At 34.3% G+C, this 18,732-nt stretch overlaps 3 protein-coding genes and 1 pseudogene across 4 annotated transcripts; 2 read left to right on the top strand and 2 right to left on the bottom strand.

The window, feature by feature from the left end:
- On the bottom strand, positions 595 to 4,203 carry LOC105163436 (glycolipid transfer protein 1). 2 transcript variants are annotated; one of them, XM_011081776.2, is made up of 7 exons: positions 4,001 to 4,203; positions 3,085 to 3,213; positions 2,316 to 2,371; positions 2,041 to 2,171; positions 1,741 to 1,876; positions 1,138 to 1,269; positions 595 to 952 (listed from the first exon to the last, which is right to left on the bottom strand). In XM_011081776.2, the coding sequence occupies exons 2-7, from the start codon at positions 3,200 to 3,202 to the stop codon at positions 917 to 919; spliced, it is 609 nt and encodes a 202-aa protein (XP_011080078.1). In that variant the 5' UTR covers positions 3,203 to 3,213; positions 4,001 to 4,203; the 3' UTR covers positions 595 to 916. The 2 variants fall into 2 exon arrangements, with proteins under 2 accessions (XP_011080078.1, XP_011080077.1); XM_011081775.2 differs by lacking the exon at positions 4,001 to 4,203 and adding an exon at positions 3,904 to 3,961.
- LOC105163435 (TBC1 domain family member 15-like) lies at positions 5,372 to 11,007 on the bottom strand. Its single transcript, XM_020694813.1, has 12 exons — positions 10,749 to 11,007; positions 10,554 to 10,650; positions 10,021 to 10,116; positions 9,050 to 9,153; positions 7,993 to 8,207; positions 7,566 to 7,689; positions 7,440 to 7,521; positions 7,081 to 7,186; positions 6,458 to 6,555; positions 5,971 to 6,225; positions 5,800 to 5,883; positions 5,372 to 5,718 (listed from the first exon to the last, which is right to left on the bottom strand). The coding sequence occupies exons 1-12, from the start codon at positions 10,823 to 10,825 to the stop codon at positions 5,701 to 5,703; spliced, it is 1,356 nt and encodes a 451-aa protein (XP_020550472.1). The 5' UTR covers positions 10,826 to 11,007; the 3' UTR covers positions 5,372 to 5,700.
- LOC105163590 (60S ribosomal protein L14-2) lies at positions 13,105 to 14,907 on the top strand. The gene is made up of 5 exons (XM_011082002.2): positions 13,105 to 13,242; positions 13,340 to 13,396; positions 14,120 to 14,249; positions 14,330 to 14,442; positions 14,659 to 14,907. Exons 1-5 carry the CDS (start codon positions 13,240 to 13,242, stop codon positions 14,713 to 14,715), a joined length of 360 nt encoding a protein of 119 aa, XP_011080304.2. The 5' UTR covers positions 13,105 to 13,239; the 3' UTR covers positions 14,716 to 14,907.
- The window catches only part of LOC105163433, a 3,651-nt pseudogene continuing 1,585 nt past the window's right edge, over positions 16,667 to 18,732 (top strand).

Below are 18,732 nucleotides of genomic sequence, written 5' to 3'. Positions count from 1 at the left end.
AAAAATATTTTATATATATATATATAAATTCTTTTCTCATGCTTATGGTCTTACAGTAGTACATACAAATGTGCTAAACAAATATAGATAAAATACTTATTTAAATTTATTTAATCTAAGAGATGAATTTAGTACAGTCAGAATCGAATTTAAAAATAGTTGAATGATTTTTGAAAACTTTATTACAAGATTGTTAAAGTTGAATGATTTCAATTAATTTATTTATTAATCAAGATACTATCAAAATTGAGTTTTAGAAAATAACAATAGTATTATTTTACGTAAATACCACTAAAACTAACATTATTATAAGGATAGTTTTGTTGAATCAAGAAATGAAAGAGACCTTTTTAGCCTACTCATACTTCTATAACAATATACATACTTCTATAACAATATAGATAGTGTTCCAGAAAACAAAGTTATAATAATATAGATAGATAGAATACTAAAAGTTGATCATGAAAGAAAGCTATCAAACCACCGCATAATTAGTGCTTCTCACCTTTTTGGCCTCATTATGTATAACTGCGTGATCTTATCTACATACCCAAAGAAGAATGAACAGCACTTAGCCAGAGAAATGAAGCAAGATTTGCTGCCACTGCCAGCGTAGCATAACAAGCTGCATTTACAGAGGGATGGGACCAACCCAAGCAACAAACTCACTAGATAGTGATTAAAGAATTACTGTATAGCAGAAGAAAAGAACAGCAGGTTCTAACATCCAACTTCACCTTCTTGCTAACCTTGGAATTGATGTGGGTTATGAATTTACAAAAGAAAGCCATGTATAGAAGTTCTTGGGTCAAAAGTACATAAATAAATTGTTTTTTGTTTCTGATTTATTAGCAAGGCATACTGCTTGATACTGAATAAGATTAAACCAGGATTTTAACAAGTCTTCGTTCGTCATCTATGATGACTTGAGACCATCCATGCCAACGCTAGCCTGCCAAGGTCAACATAAATAAATTATTATTTACACCAATTTTGAAGATTGCCTACCCCATTACTTAACATAAAGTATTTGAATTAAGCCTTACTAATCATATTCAGATATCAGAGTCTGAAAGAGGGGGAAAATAAAAACTAATCTAATGATAAAAACATGAAGATGTCCGCCAGAGATCTTACCAAGAACTTGTGGTTCTCCTCAAGAAATGGTGCGAAAGTGGCGCAGAATTTTTCGATATCACTATTCACGTCACCTTTGCCCCCTACGACTTCTAAGAACTTTGTCCTATCAGGAGCAAGCTTCATAGCAACCTGTAATTTCAGTTACGATAAGCATTTCAAAGGCTGATTTGGAGTATACATTGATTGCTAGCAGTCCGACATGATGTATGAGCTCCTGATAAAAGTTAACAAAGCAAATTCTAGAGAATGATTAAGAATGCAGTTAATTGTTCATGAGTTGATGCATAAAGAAGGGCTTTAACTGTAATGCAATGCTAAATGCTTGTATTGTTTCAACTCTAGACACAGTTATATCCATGAAGAAGAATATCAAGATGCCCTATAACTTCAGTATCTTCAACCAAGAAATTATATATTTGGTCAAGGTTGTTGGTGTGTGTTTTGATGTTGAAAAGTAGTGCTGCTCTCAGAGAACAGTAAAACTGAGACTGTGAATTAGACGCTCCTCGCATGTCACCATTGCCACCTTAATTGATCTCCTTTACTAAATCCCTGATCACAACCACTCTAAATGGAAATAATGTGCTTATGAGTGTTCACCGTAAAGCTTGAACTGGCTAGCCAACCATGCCACTGTTTCAGAGTCTTGTTGTATGAATCAGTACAAGCTTGAGACATCGCCCAGTCTTGATGGTGAATTAGATTCCGAAACAACTCCACCAAAAAATCCATAGCCCTACAAGTTACACAATGATGGTTTACATTTGCTGTCAAGCAACAGATGCTTGTTTTAGTAAGAACTTACAAATCACGTGCATGCATGTGCGTAAAATTGGATACGAGCAACAGAAAATTGATTATGCATTAATACAAAGAGACATAGCTTTAGCTCATTTCTACCTTGTCAACCACAAAAGACCATTGGTGCAACTAGATGAGCCTTTAGCAGTCTTAGCATCAACTTCTTCTTGTACCATGCTGTATAAATGTTCATACTTTGTTGGGTTGGTCAAGTATTTGTTCTCCAACCTCTACATTACAAGAAGTGAGGGTGTCATTTTGATTTAAGAATATGCTCAAGAACGATACCCCAGTGTGAGGCCAGTTAGGCTGATTAAAAGATAACACACATTGGGCAAGTATATCATATGCAGAGGAAGAAGTAAGTTGCTCACAGTTATATTGCCTCCGATATCAGATTTCACAAGTGCCATAGCCGCTCCAAACTTATCTGTGCACGAGCAGTAAAATGAGCCTCATTCATTAAATCTGTTCACCCACATTTATAAAAAGAACTAACCCATATAAGAACATACAGGAAAATGTAAATCTTAGTAGACATCTCAGACCTCAGGAAGACTCGTGAGAATACAGTGCCTAACAGAGAAACGACAAACATGAGACTTAACAGACACATCAACAGATACTTACCTCCCAAACAAAGCAAAAGTTCACATATTGCTTCCAGGTTCAATGGCAGCTCAACATTTACATAAAAGTTCATTCATCTAGAGTCCTGATTTATAACAAATTAGAGTTGCTTATTACATCCACTTTTAGCTATGAACTCAAGATTATTACTACATGTCCAAGGTGAAGGGTAGGAAAAGGAAAAACGAATCAACAACTTTAAATGCTTGACTGTATATAACCATATAACATAAGATTCATCATCTCCCCCCCCCCCCCAAACACACACAAAAGGAGGATGTCACTCCAAATAACATTAAATTTATCATCCCCCCCCCCCCCCCAAACACACACAAAAGGAGGATGTCACTCATGAAACTTTTGCCTAAAGGCTGATGGGTCAGGCTAGCATGGCCAGGGAGCAAAGACAATAATAATGATACACAGTTTGTAATTTCTGCAAAAATGAAAAATGACCATAATAAAGAACCCGACATTTAAATTGGATCCTTCCATAAACTCAATAGAGATTACCTATAACAGGTAAAATAAGCTTGCATACATCCAAGAATGGCTTAGTCAGGATTACTCCATCTGCTGACTTAACATGCTTCATTCCATCCAATGCAGGGGCGAAAACTGTCCCTTCCATTTTCTCCTTAACTGCAAACATTGTATAATGTTACCTTTCAAAATAATGGAAAAAAAAATGGAGTCTGTTGGATCCTGGATTTGAAAGAATAAAGGAAAGAAACAGACTTCTCTCACGCTTTAATTTCTACTGAATAATATCGAAAATCTACAAATAAATAGACCAAATTTTACCATTGGAAATACAAGCCAGCAAAGTGGATAAATCACAAAAAATTATCTCCCTGAATTGTACTAAGTTGCCAACTTAAATCATTCTGCCATCCGGATACAAACTAAAGGAATAGGATTCGTCGTAGAAACTCAGGATCCAAAAGAACTCCAATCCAACATACCACCATTTAAACAGCACTCATACAATCGTCAATTCCATTCCTACCACACATGATACGGAACTGAATCGAACAATACCAGAAAAATCATTTCCTCAGCAGGCAAAAAAGAAAAAAAAAAACATCACTGCCTGACATTGACTCCCAACCTAGATCTAGAGCATCAACAAAAACTAAACAAGCCACCAGTGACCCCAAAAGTCAAAGAAATTCAAAAAAACGAATCTGATCTCCGATGCCGTAATTCAAGTCAAATACTGAGTTGACTACAGTTGATCCACTCCGATGTTCTCGCAATTGTTTATTTCATCAACACAAATTTCAACGAGCAATCACGCATCTAAGAAAACCAACAAATAACTAAACCTACCAAACAACCGACAAAGCATTGAATCGCATTATGAAACTGCACAATTACATGCATAAAATTGGCGGAGAAAACGCGAGAGATACAGATCCGGATGTACCTGAACGAATAGAGTGAGAGCGTAGATAGGACGGCGAAATCGAATTCAGAAACTTCCTGTATACATACACTACTAGTAGTAGTAGTAGTATGATATTTGATGGGGTTTTGTAGTAGTAGCTAGCTTTAGAGCAACGCTTTTTTCCCCCTTTAAGGAACGAATCTGCGTATTGATGTTTTGGTCACACCAAAAATATCTGCCTAAACTATACCCATATTTTTAGCATTTATACGCGAAAAAATGCAAGCAATTTTCCTGATTTGCAGTATCTGCAAAACACTTTATATATATTAATAATATATTTTATATGTGTAATTTTTATAAATATTATTTAAAATATATATAATAATAATAAGTTAATATTAAATCTATAAAAAATAGTTACAAGAAAATGAATAATTTTTTTACTTTTTCTTTTTTAAAAAAAAAGAATAAACTATGGAAAGATAATAGGGAAGTAGGAAGTTAAATTGATGGGTGGAAAGTTAATAAATAAATTAATTAATTAAATTAAATATTAAAATTTGACGTATAAAAGACACCAATTCATGCCTCTTCAATTATATATAATATAGATGAAAATAAAAAGCAAGATACTTTTTTTTTTTAAAATAAAATAATTTAACTCCTAAGTTGCTCCGTTTAAGAAAAAGCAGTGAGTAAATTGTTACTGTTTTAGGGATAATTTGCTCACTTAGAATATTATAGTATATAAATAGCATTAATCCTTGACTTACTAGTAAGTTTCAAACTATCGAGATGTACATGCAAAATAATTTAAATATTTTATTTAAAAATAGTGAGGAAAAAACGATAATATATGAATGAAAATTGAAGAGAGGAGAAAAAAAGATGATAAAAAAAAATCAAATAAAATCTTATGTAACATAAGTCAAAGATGTTGAAGTCGTCCTCTCTCATTGTGTGGGCACAATTAGGTATAAGTTGAAATTAATAATATTCTTCTAAATAATTATATTTATATCCTTAATGTATGTCTATTTATGCAAATTATCTCTATTTTTTATATAATTGTCAAAGTTATCCACGACAGTTAAACATCAGAGTAATTTAAATAATGTTGTTGGCGTTTTTGGGGAGGGGTGTGTGTATCATTTTCCAAAAAGCTGATTTCAAAATGTATAGAAGATTAGGAAATGTAGCCATAAGTATCCTCTTTTCTTTTTTTAATTTTATCAAAAAAATTATTTTGTGTATGTGGAGTGACACCCATTATAGTGGATTATGGTTTGCAGAGTGACACCAATTACTTTGGCTTTCTTTTTTCCGAAAATAAGCACAACACACAGTTACAAATTCCCCTCCTCTTTTACAAATTTATTCAACAGTCAGTATAAACTGGACAAAATGGAAAAGGAAAGAAGAGAAAGATTGTGATTCTTTAATTAGCCAGTTCAATTTGGCTGGGTTCAATTTACATTCCTATCATCAAAATCTCAGATTCAACTGTATAACAGAACGGGTGTTACTATAGACAATTACAATAACCGGGTTGATCTGAGGGTTGATTTCTTTTACAAAGAGCTGTGTGCAATACAACGACTAGGGACGATCCATGACAAATGCCTATCTACCAAGAAAAGTTGATTCCACAACTCAAAAAGAATGGATACAAAAAATACAACAAATAAAGAAACAAAAAAGATAAAAAGAAACTAGCTGCCACACTGCACAAGTGGTTACTCTGGTTGCTTTGCCTGCATTCAAAGTTGAGCAATGAGACATAGGATAAAGGCCAGAGGAATATAAGTAATAAGTATAGCAGGGATGCATCTTGCCTTGCTCAAATACTTCTTGTGAATTTTCAGTGCCTCTTTTAGTGCTTTTTTGGCATCCAAATTTCCTGTGATTTCGCCCAAGATCTAGATAGAGATTTCCAAATAGTGCATGTTCGTCAAATTAAAAGATGGACAAGCAATATGAAGTCGCCAGATCGGGGAAAGAAGTACCTTGACGACATCGTCCAGGCCTTGAGCCTCTTTCAGAAGTTGCTTATTCTTCTTTTCAAGTACACTAGCAACAAGGAAAACAGCAAGGGCACCTCTCTGGTCTGTCCATCCAGTTTTCATATTTTCTCTCTCAAACTTTCCATACTGCTTGAGCATCTTGTTATTTACTTTTTCACCATTTTTTACACTGCCAGGCTCACTTGACTCCTCATACAGCGAATAGATATTTGGATTATACTCCATGGCCCACATGACCTAAATTACAAATTTTAGCAAATAGCAGTAAGGGAAGAGAATCAAAGAATATAACCAAAAGTGTAGTTTGATAAAAACAGAAACCTGTTATAATATTTCCATCCAATGGAAAATGAAAAATGTGTGAACAAGGAGGTAGTCTACAATCTATGCAATTAAAGAATTTGTGCAAACCAGGGTGCTGAAAGGGCAGGTTCAAGTAAAGAATTTAAAGCTAGATGGTTTCTTTTACCTCCCAGAGATACATTGCATCCACAAATGAGAACTCCCTTCGGAAAAGAACCATTAGCATACGAATGGCAAACAAATATTCCCCACCATCCACCTCCTCTGCCAAATGGAAAGGTGGGCTTAAGTCAGGGGGAGAGAGAGAGAGAGAGAGTGAGCACAGACTATTATATCAATATACTCCTACAACTTTATTTTTGTTTCTTGACGCACACAGAAAAATTCTAGAGAGAGAGAAAGCATAATTATATCAATAGGTTCCTATAGCTTTATTCATGTTATTTGACACACAGACACCAGAATTAATCTTTTGCCACCCTTTCTAATGTTCCTTTTTGGGTAGGTGTCTCAGTCCATACACAGGGTAGAGGGGACCAACTAATATGGAAGACTCCAAAAGATCTCAGTCTTACTGCATGAATTTATTGCACAGCATGCAATGCATTCCTAGATAACCAATGAAACCCCAAACTTTTGCCCTCATATCGTAAATGTTTCCCGTTACTAAGAGTTAAATGTACAACTCAGTAGTCCTTTACCCGAAGTCACTTCAATGAAAGATATAAATCCTCTTATTGTGAGATGCAGAATTATACATGGAAAGTTCTACCAAGGAAGCTGCTATACCAAGGTGATTATGGAGCTTTGGGTCAATGGCTTTAATAATTTGGGCAAGCGTACCCAGTTGCGATTGCACTCCCATAGAAGTTGTGGTGCACCTGAAATTTTCTCTCTTTGCAAACAAAAATGAAGAATCAGTTATCAATGCTAGACAAGTTAAAACCTTAAAAAGTCATAATTCTTCATTTGAGAAATACCAGAAACACAGTCTACCCTGATAAATCTCAGAGGATATATAGCACTGTATCCATTAAAACACTAGCACTCCTACTCTTTGAGGAAATACAGAAATACATAATTTGAAAGTTAATCAACACTGACGTAATAAGCTCATCACCATTTTGCTTAGGGCAATGGAATCTTACTAGTCTACGCATTGCACGTTCGAAACACCAGAAGGCATCTGCTTCATTTTCAAGAAGGATAACCATACAAACGGGTAAGACGTTTCACAAGCAGTTCTGGTGCCTTGGGTTAAACACAAGTAATTACCTTGAACATACCCAATGTCTTTGTCCATCCAAGTGTAGACAGCTAGAACATCCCAGAGCTTTGCCTGATTAGCTTCATCTTCATAAAATACAAGAGTACGATCAGTCCGGACAACATCCAAACCTAGAGCACAAATTCCAGTGATTGTGTCAGTTGTAATAATCAGCAATGTATGAACATAACCCTTCAAGCATGTGTGGCAGAACCCTCAGAGCACAACTATACTGAAAAAGGTTGCATGAGTGAGCACATGAACCAGAACCATCATAAAAGGGACTCACAGGCTTTTACATTTTATTATCAAGAAATCAAATAAAAGAAATATGCACAAGAATGTTACAAGAAAATGAACAACACAAAATTCTCGACAATATTTAATTTTAGATCGAACTTAATGTGAAAATTAAACTATGCCCAAGGACAAACCAATTTGAGGCAGGCTAAGCTTCCACTGGATCTCCCTTTCATCTGAAGGGCCACTATTTGACATGGCACCATTATTATCTTCTGTGTTAGCGTCAGCGGAAGCATCTTGCACTGGGCAGCCATCATCAGAGATTATAGCTGTTGTGATGAACTTTCCACTGCCAATGGTGGGTTCCATCTTTTGACATACAGCTTTCAATGCAGCATACTGTTCCCTGAATGTAGACAAAGAGTAAATAGATGTGCTTCATCTATAGGTCATTGAAGTTGTAACTCTGACAATAAATCCACACACATATTTAAGAATATATGGAACACATAGTAGTGCAACCCCACCACGATCAAAACTGACAAAGAGGTCTTCTTCAGTAAAGTGTCCATTCCGGCATTCCCTCCACATCAACAATCAATAAAAAACCACAGCCATGTTTATCCCAAGCAATTAGAAGTTGAGGCAGATTCTCATTTTAAGCACATAACTTCTGATATTGCAATAAGCTCGTCAAACCATGTTACCAGTGGTTCATCATCCATCAATACTATAATGTGCCCCGAAAAATAAATCTATAAGATGTCAATAATGTAGCTTACAACAAGATGACAACAGATTTTTCTTCAACCTACAACTACAAATACTCGAAGTTGATGTTCTCACATGTGAATCGAGATGGACATAATACCTTATTGCACCAAGACCCCATATTAAGAAGCCTGAGAGGTTTTTGGCAATGAAATTAAGCAGCATATCACATAGTAGCACTAGCAATTGAACTTGAAGGGATGGAAGATAATTCACAGGTACCACTAGCCCTTTGCTTGACATATATACAAGTGAGGCAATTCCACTCAAGACTCAAGTCAAATTATCAGATTCGAAATATCATGTGTAAACAACCAAACTAAAACAAATTATTCCCATTTCTTCCCCGCATTCCATTAGCAAAAAATAGGAGAGACCAAACTTCAATTTCATTCACTTGTGCCTCAGCATAAATAAGGTCACTCGGTTATACTCAATAGCTTATAGGAGCTGTTTCAAGTGAAATAGGTTCCGTACCTTCTCCGCTCCCTGACTTCATTCCTTTCATCAAATGTGCTGTTGGGATCATAACATCCCAACAAGAACTCCCAGACTACCCCTTTAATTGTAGGATGAATCCCCTAATATAGTTGCCAAAAAAATGAAAGAAAATTAGCATTTTTCTAATCTACACAGCTAATAAGCTTCTATGCCAATGGTTATGCATGAATATTCTCTTTTTGTGTGAAAAAAAAAAATCCAGCTCAAACTGCATGTAAGTATTAAAAGTGTAGCCAACTTGATTTGTGTTCTAAAATGCCCTTTCCTTAATTGGCAAGCAGGAAATCCAACTTCCAAGAAGTAAAATCCTATGAGATTCCAAAATATTAGCAAAATAAGGTGCATGTAAGGTCATTTCTGTACGGCCATTTAGTATTAAGTCTATTCTAGATACCAAATAACATACATGTCTTTGATGCGACTTGCAGTCATAAATTGATGATCTCTAATCATTCAGCATAAATACAACTCTCAGCCGGATTAGCTGCAACAATAGGAGTTCCCCGATAACATGAGTATCTTTAATGGAATATAATGTTAGATTCATGCATGGTCCACGTGCACAGACATCAATGTTACGAAAAGGATGTAGATAGCCCCAAATTTCATGATCAAATAATCCTTCAACAAGATGAGTGATATTCTGATAAGCTGAACATATAAATCACTGAGACTTGTAGTGAAACAAGCACATGGTTTTTTGGGATATCGGAAGTACTGCAGGCCAGCACTTTTGCCCATTTTGGATACAGTTTTCCTTGCCCCATGTTGCCATGCAAGGTATCACTGACAAAGTAAAACAGGCGCTCATGTCAAGGAAAACCAATGAAGAGAAGGACATCAGTGCGGGATTGCCGTTTGAAGATTCTTATATCACTTATAACAACTAGTATTGTTGTGAAGGCAAAAACTCAATACTAAATGTACACACCAAAACTTAAATTTACCCCTCTTTGGATTCTCCTGAGAACACCAGCTATATCCAAATGGCCATCTTGAGAAAATGCTGCATTCCATCTTCTTGGACTAAGAGTCTTGCCTACCTGACAATACAGTCAGATAAAAAAAGATTGTGTTATCAAAATAAGGTCTGGAGCAAGTATGTCATATTACAAAAGCAAAATAACAGCATAAAAAAAAAAACAAGTACATTAAATATAGTGGTTTACGATGATAAGGATAACCATAAACAAATGGTTTAAGCACACAATATGCACTTCTCCCTTCCAACGGAGCATTTTCAGAAACATATCAACCCTACATGCACTGGCGGATGCAAAAATTACATTCAAAAGTCACAAGGATAACTCATCTGGTAGTCGAATATACGTTCAAGACTGCATGACTACTTCAAGAAATTTTGAATAATTATTGGATTCCTCAAATGACCGTGAATGCATCTAAATCCAACCACCCAATATAAACAAATGCTTAAAGTAATCAACTAAATTGGAAATCTGAGCAAGACATTTTTGCATACCCTGGCCTTAAATCTGGTCTTGGCAACATCAGCTAGGCATTCAGGTCTAATAGGATAGTAGGCATCCAACTCCTCAGTGGCTGAGTTGAAAAACATCCTGGTCGAAAATAAGCACCAAGTTATCCATAGCCACTACAAAACGTAGTTGCTTAATCGAGGGGGAGAACAGGAGAAGAAAATCAACAAGGGACCTACCCGTCTTTCCTGCACATCATGCACATAGAGTTTCCCATGTCGTCTAAAATCACCCAGATACAGACTAAAATCAACATTATTCAGAGACCCATGTTTACATAATAAATTAACAATAAATGATCCATCGGATATACCCATTTTATCCTCTTGCCAGCTAAATCAAGTTTACAATTTTGGATCAAACTTCCCCAGTAAATCCATCTCTCTCACAAAACTATTACCAAATCACGCATATACATACATAAATTACGTTCCCAATTTGTACCTCGGAATTGGCGTCTAATATTGCCGAAATTGGCACAGCGATTTGCGTATGAATTCTCGTCAACGATGCTCCAACGACAAGGCTGAGAATCGGAATACGGGTTGAAAAGTTCAGAAATGCAGAGAAATTTTGATTAGGGTTTGATGATTGAGGATGATGAAGAAAACAATTGTGGACGTCCGAAATAATTTGGTATGGTACACACACTACGCACACTGTGTAACGGTTCTTCGTTTACCACTCTTCTTCTGTATTTATGTGCATTTATATTTACCATTAGTTAATAATGAGACATATGTGCTTAAATTGTTGATATGTAAAATTAAAATGAATTGTCTTTTTCTATAATAATATCTTTTAGAAAAAAATTATATTTGAATTGAACAAAATAAAGAAAATATAATTCAATCATTAAAATACAATTTGATTCAAATTAATGTTGTTACTGCTTTAATCCTTTGTGGATTGCAACCCACCCCATTGTCTTGTATGCAAATTATCCGCAATACGGTTTTGTTAGGTTTTTTCGAATAAAATCCTAAAAGAATTAAGTCAATTCGCATGAAATAAAGTTGAGATGGAAAGTTAGAACTCACAATCATTAATACACACCAATCTAATTTACCCCACAAGTATTTATAGGATTCTATATATTAAAGCAAATAAGAACCACTTGTCAAACAATCAACCAACATATAGAGTGAATATCAATGGTGGCTCTTTTAGGCCGTTGGTTCAGGTGGATCGAATCGTTTCCGACACAACAAAAAAAGACGCAGACTTTTATTATATTTGATAACTTCAAAGTTTCAGAGGGTTAAAGGAACTTTTCATTGCATAATTCCTATCACAATTACAAAAATAATGAAAAAAAAAAAAGGGTACATGATAGAGAAAATAAATAGAAAACTTGTCATTATGTTTGGTTTTATATTTCATCATTTTTTTAGACAAGATAAAACACGTTCTATATTATTTTTATGTTTTTTACACATTATTTGTGTAATTTTTTTTATTTTTCAACTTTTTATATATAATATATATGTATACACTTATATATAATATAAAAGAGACATGATTTGACAATGGACAATAATTTTTGTCTCCAATAAATACAACATTAAACATACAATATTATTACATATACATATTTTTATATGTAAAATATATGTGATTCAATGTACAGTGATTGTTGTCTTCCAAATTCCAACATCATACCTATACCACTTATTTAAAATATTTTAAATTATCTCAAAACACAAATCCTAACATACCACACACATTTATTTATCTTTATTTTTTTCTCTCTATCTCCAAAATATCAAAATAAAACACTCAAAATACAAATCCAAACACTACGTATAATTTTCTTATAATAGAATGAGTAAATATTATTATAAATTTGTAAAAAAAAAAATAAATAAAAATTGCATTTAATATTTTGACTATGTTACCAAAGTTGAGAAGTTGTATATGTACAATACATGTGTGGGTAAATTGATCATATAGTGGTTTTTTCCTTTTCTTCTCTCCTTTCCATTCTTATTTACTCTTTACTTCCCTAAGTTGCACAAATACTTTTCTTAAATTTTTTAAATCAATTTTATGATAATTATTATATTCATTTATTTAATTTCAAAATACAAAACATACTACCACATATAACTAACAATTGCATTTATTGTATATGATTAAATGTTTTGTAATTATAGTATTTGAATTTGCCACGCCTACTTGTACGGTTGTCATGTTATTGAAGTATTGATTGTATTATGATTTTATCACGACAGAATGAATAATTTGATTTAAACAGATCACTAAATATTGAATAATTAACGATATAAATCAATGTAAAAAAGTCACCAATCAAAACGTAACAGATCATCAATTAAATTGTACATTTGTGTACTTAGTAAATACAATGTACTATAATAATAATTTAATTGTCGCCTGTATTAAATATATTATTTTCATCGTCGTTATTATTATTATTATTAATAAAATTAATAAATTGGATTCATAATGGGCCAGCATTACCGGGCTAGAGTCTATTGAAGTAACAATGAGCCCACAGACGAATCCATCACACCAAAATCCACGCAGCCCAATACGAACAGACAAAAACCCTAACCCTAATTCCACGTTCAGAAACCTTTCACTTTCACCCCCGCCCTTGCTTCCCACTCGCTTCTTCTCCTAGTCCGCATTCGCAGATTGTTGCCGAAAATGGTGAGTCTCTCGGAATGTACTTATGTTTTTTTACAGTAGTAGTGTAGATTGGATTTTGTGGATTTTGATTGTTTTGCTTTGTTTGTTTCGTGTGTAGCCGTTCAAGAGGTACGTCGAGATTGTCGTTATCGTTGACGTAATCGACCAGAACCGGGTACGTATCTTCGTTTCCTGTTTCATTTTTCTGATGGATTTTGCTTGCGTTATTCAATCATCCGGTTGCAGTCCTTATTATGACCTCCATTAGACAGTTTTACTGTTGATTCTGCTTCTTGATCTTCCTCTGTCACGGTTTATGCTTACTGTTGGATGTAACTAAGGTTGTTGCTTGGTCTTGCCTGTGTTATCTAACTCTTACTTTTGTGGGTGGTAACAATGGATTTTCCGCGGTTATCTAGATGGGTGAGAGCAAGTCAGACTGATGATTTAGGATTGGATTGGTTTCTAAAAATCAAGCTTTTTGTGTGCTTGTTTTTAGCTGTTGATGATTTTATATCAGTGGAAACAGAAAGAATGAGCTTCTTGTTACCAATTTTGACGCCTACCCTTTACTAGTGAATAGGTTATCTTGCAATATAGCCACTTGGGATGTTTGTGCAATATGTAATCATGCCGATGATAGATTATCATCTTATCATGAAACATTAATCCAAGTTTTTATGTATTATCTTCATCTCAATGCCATCACCGTGAATAGAAGTGAGGCATTAATGGATAATGACTCAGTCTGATTAATGAATTAGGGTATCAGCTACTGCCTGGCTTGCCCGGTAGCTAAGTTTGAATGGGGATGATGATTTTTAAACTTGTCCTACTTGTTTAATTTATACCATCAACTGACTAAATTTGGCTTCAATAACCCATTTACCGAATGCAGGCCCTAGTCGATGCTCCAGACATGGTACGGAGCCAGATGAACTTCAAGAGGCTCTCTCTCACAGACATCAAGATCGACATCAAGAGAGTTCCAAAGAAGAAGACTCTTATAGCTGCTATGGAGGCTGCCGGTGCGTGTTTAGATTTGGAGAAGATTATACCAACATTTGATTTGGAAATGAAATTATAAAGCTCTGTTTTTTTCTGGCAGATGTGAAGGGCAAATGGGAAAAGAGCTCCTGGGGAAGGAAGCTGATTGTTCAGAAGAGGAGGGCTTCCCTGAATGATTTCGACCGGTTCAAACTAATGCTGGCTAAGATCAAGGTCTGGACATTGTGCCATAGGCTATATATATTATATATATATCTTCATATACTTAAGTAATGAAACAGATATTATTTTAGAGAAGATGCTTCGAAATGGCAATATTGTTACTAGTATTGTGGACTATGATTGCTTTACTCATGCATAATCTTTTGGACCTTCTTACCGGTAAAGGTTCGTCAGAAGTCTGAATGTTTGTTATATTTGAGTTTGCAGAGGGCTGGTGTCGTCCGGCAGGAGCTTGCAAAATTAAAGAAAGAGAGTGCGGCCTGAGCAAGTATAATTTCCGATATTTAAGAGTTTGGCGTAGGGATATGAAAGTTGTGTTGGTTTATCATGCGGATTTACTTTCTATTGAATTCATTGCGAAAAGAAGAATACTCCAATTTTGGCTCTTATGATTTGAACTTATTTGAAAATCATTATTCTCTAAACCTTTTTTAAGCTTTGACATAGCCTCCGGCATTTCTCTTCCATAACTTCTGGGGCTTGCTAATGATTCTCAAATTCCAAGTTCAATTTGTTGCATGTTAAATGTTCTACATTCTCGCTAATGATGTCTTTTTCTCTTGTCGACATTGACGAGCCATTCAAAGTATGTGAATTAGTTAAGTTACTGCTGGGCAGAATTTCATGAGAACCTTAGGAATGGAAGCAGAAGTAGCTCTGCTAGAAAAATCTGTTACTTATAATATACATATTTGGAAACAATATATATACGCCAAAATTTTGTGAATTTATTATGTATTTCTAACTGAAGATCGTCGCATTTGAAACAATTAATTAATTGTTTCATTACTTTTCCCTGGTCAAAAAGTTATGTAATTGAGAATTCTATATATGATGTTGTAAGTAGAAGTGCCGTACATGTTTTAGAAATCACAAACAAATTTACAGTGTTCTGTTTACTAAGGTGGAAATCCAGTAACTGGTATGGTGGATAAATGCTTCTAATTATATTTATTTATTTATTTCACAAATAATCATATTTTTTATTAATTAATATGATTTTATAATTTCTCATTCATTTTATTATTTTTTGTTTTATCTTCGTGGCTTTTTTATTTAATTAAATAAATATTATATTTCCTACTAAATAAATAAGTTCTACACAAATATATAGATAAAGTTATGAGAAACATAAAATTATCGGGGTCGCAACTGCAATTTAACAAAAACTTCATCATAAAAAGCGAGAATATTAATATTATCAATGTTTTATTCTTCTTGAATTTTTATTATTTTTAAAAAAAAGTCGTTGAAAAATGTGAAAAAAAATTAAAGGTATTAATTCATAAAAATATTTTAATTTTTTTTATAAAATATATAAAAAAATATACTGATCAATTTATAAAAAAATTAAATTAAAATCTAATAGATGCAAATAAAATGAATTTATTGTTTGACGAATGTCGTAACTTTTAATCAATAAAAAGGTATTGTATAAGTATGTTAATCTTTAAAAAGAAAGTAGCAGTAATTTAGGGTGGGGAAACATGCAATTTGTCCCTGTTTTAAGTGCAAAATATTTTTATAGAACAAAAAATAACAATTTATTCTTCTATATTATAAAAATTAGAACAAAATATCCCTTTATATCCATGAGTATATTACACGCGCCCCTCTGAATTTGGAGATGATTTTTAGTTAATAATAATAATAATATATATATATATATATACATATAACCACCTTCTTCTTCATCTTACTCCCACAGCTGGTCGTGGCTGTCGCTCTCCAACCCCTCTCTCGTTGCCTATCCAGATTCGCCCCTTATCCTTTCCCCCATCCCCATCTCCCCTCCCTAGCTCCGTCGCCCCTTGGCCTTCCTCACCAACCCGTCCCTGTGCTCCCCTCCTCCCCTCCAATACCATCTTCCCTTCTCTCTCTCTCTCTCTCTCTCTACATATGCACATATATATTTTTGTTATATTTAAAATATATACATTATTGTATAAGCATATATATATATATATTTGTAGATATTTTATTCAAATTTAATTATGTATATTATTAATTAATTAAAACGAAACCGTTGATTTGAATGAGATGAAATTTAATTCATTGACTTATTAATAAATTTGGACTTTAAATTAAAATTAAGATCCAATAATCTTTAAATAAGAGTATAAATGTCATCTTAAATTTTAAAAAAAATTAAAAAAGGTGTGTGTAATTTCACAAAACGCATCGACGAATATTTTGCTATATTTTTTATAAAATAGAAGAATAAATTGGTAGTTTATTTGTTAATAAAGGGATAAATTGGATTAAAGGTGTTTGAGAGTTGGGGAGTGAGGAATTGAGAACATATTATTATGCTCCAGAAACAAATGGGATAATAAAAAAAGAAGAAGCGAAAAAGAAAGCTGGAAATCCGGAGGTGCATTCCTTAAACCCTCCAAGTCGAAGCACGAATACACGCACACAACACAAGCAGCTCACCGCGTACGCATAACAATACTATTGATTTATATAACTCTATATATATATGATCCGCATAGGTAATTGAATTCCTGAATACCAACATTTATCCGTGTGCTTCATCGACACAATGAACATCTTCTCCAGAAAACCTAAGCCCAAAGGTTTGTTTTCTTTACTTTTTTATTTATTGTTTCGCACTCTGACCAACTCTGCTTCGTTTCATTACTATTATTTCGATCATTTGAATGAAATCCATTCACTTTGTTGTTTCTGTGTGAATTCGTGTACAGTGGGTTGTCTCCTGAATTTTTATTTTGTTTTCTTCTTTTTTTTTTTTTTTGGGTTCTATTCGTCTGTACACTAGTCCAAATTTGTAATGCTTGATTGCAGAGGCGCTTCGGGAGAGTAAACGGGAAATGGCCAATGCTACTAGAGGTACTTGTTTCTGCTAGTTTTTATAGTCTGCCCGTTATGATTTCACTTTATACAGTTCTATGTTGTGATTCAAGTGCATGTGTTACTGTATTTACTTGAATTATGTAGATTATCTGTTGTATTTGTGTCGTCTGGAACAAGTATCATTCTTCCTGATGGCTTAAGCTGTAATATCAGTTAACAGCCACAAATCATAGTTGTTCTTTCTTGGAATTTTGAATTCTGTTAGTCGTCTCCTCTGTTTTGTGGATTGGTTAATGCTTGACATATGATCAATTACAAGACAGAAGATATGCAGTTTGTGGTGTTTTGGCCTTTTGAGAAAGAGAGATGGAGTTTTAGTTTCCAACTCACGTGTAGAAAGAGATGGTGATTATTATTTCTACGTTTTCGTTATCGTTTCTTAGATTATTATGTTTATGACCTGTTACTTGCGTGAGCAACACAACCCCAAGTGAAATATAGTTATATTTGGTCTGTGGTCTTCGTTTAGGTATCGAAAAGGAAATCCACACATTGCAATTAGAGGTACGTTGAGATTCTTGATGTGTTTTATTTACTGTTTTCTTTGTGTTCTTATATGTAAGAAGTAGGATGGTTGTTTTGTGATGCAGGAAAAGAGACTTGTCGCTGAGATAAAAAGGACTGCTAAAACGGAATGAAGTGCGTAGAAGATCTAAATTACATGGCTTATAAAGCCTACATAACGGAACCAAATTACCATCTGAGAAACTACTTCTTATCTCCTCATGTCTTTTGTTCTCCCTTCATTTTCCAGGCAGCAACCAAAATCCTAGCACGTCAGCTAGTCAGACTTCGGCAACAAATAGCCAACTTACAAGGTAGTCGAGCTCAGATGAGAGGTATAGCTACTCACACCCAGGTACATAATTAGATACTCAAACTCATTTGTGATGTTGTTTCAGTGGCTCTAGGACCCAAGGTAATTTATGTGACTTCGTATATCTGTTTGCAGGCAATGTCTGCCCAAACTTCTGTAGCTGTTGGTATGAAAGGTGCCAGTAAAGCTATGGCAGTGATGAATAAGGTTAGGTCATTAGTTTACATGTATTTTAATCATCTTTCTGATATCTGCAGCACAACATACCTGCAAACACAATAGCAAAATTATAATTGTATGAGATGTAAGTTCAGCAACCAGCGGGTATGACCATTGTCTAAATACAGTGATTATTTTGCAGCAAATGGCCCCTGCAAAGCAGGCAAAGGTGATTCGGGAATTTCAGAAGCAATCGATGCAAATGGATATGACCGTAAGTTTATATTTGTGCTGAGATATTACATGTAGCATCTGAAGTTAACATTTTCTTTCCTGTGCTTTCCTTTCCACGCATGCTCGAACATGTAGACTGAAATGATGTCAGATGCCATTGATGACGCTCTGGATAATGATGACGCTGAGGATGA

The sequence above is a fragment of the Sesamum indicum genome, linkage group LG6, assembly GCF_000512975.1.
Source record: "Sesamum indicum cultivar Zhongzhi No. 13 linkage group LG6, S_indicum_v1.0, whole genome shotgun sequence".
NCBI lineage: Eukaryota > Viridiplantae > Streptophyta > Magnoliopsida > Lamiales > Pedaliaceae > Sesamum > Sesamum indicum.
The sequence above is the reverse complement of the archived record's forward strand: the minus strand, read 5'-3'. Positions and strand labels throughout refer to the sequence as shown.

Coding starts and splice junctions, on each gene's coding strand:
- LOC105163436 (XM_011081775.2), bottom strand. Junction 2,172..2,315: donor ATATCGGAGGCAATATAACT/GTGAGCAACTTA, acceptor CTTGTAATGTAG/AGGTTGGAGAACAAATACTT. Junction 1,877..2,040: donor GGTCTTTTGTGGTTGACAAG/GTAGAAATGAGC, acceptor TGTAACTTGTAG/GGCTATGGATTTTTTGGTGG.
- LOC105163435 (XM_020694813.1), bottom strand. CDS start 10,825: ATGTTGATTTTAGTCTGTATCTGGGTGATTTTAGACGACATGGGAAAC. Junction 10,117..10,553: donor AGACCAGATTTAAGGCCAGG/GTATGCAAAAAT, acceptor CTGTATTGTCAG/GTAGGCAAGACTCTTAGTCC. Junction 6,556..7,080: donor AAAGCTCCATAATCACCTTG/GTATAGCAGCTT, acceptor TCCATTTGGCAG/AGGAGGTGGATGGTGGGGAA.
- LOC105163590 (XM_011082002.2), top strand. Junction 13,397..14,119: donor ACGTAATCGACCAGAACCGG/GTACGTATCTTC, acceptor TACCGAATGCAG/GCCCTAGTCGATGCTCCAGA. Junction 14,250..14,329: donor AGCTGCTATGGAGGCTGCCG/GTGCGTGTTTAG, acceptor TTTTTCTGGCAG/ATGTGAAGGGCAAATGGGAA.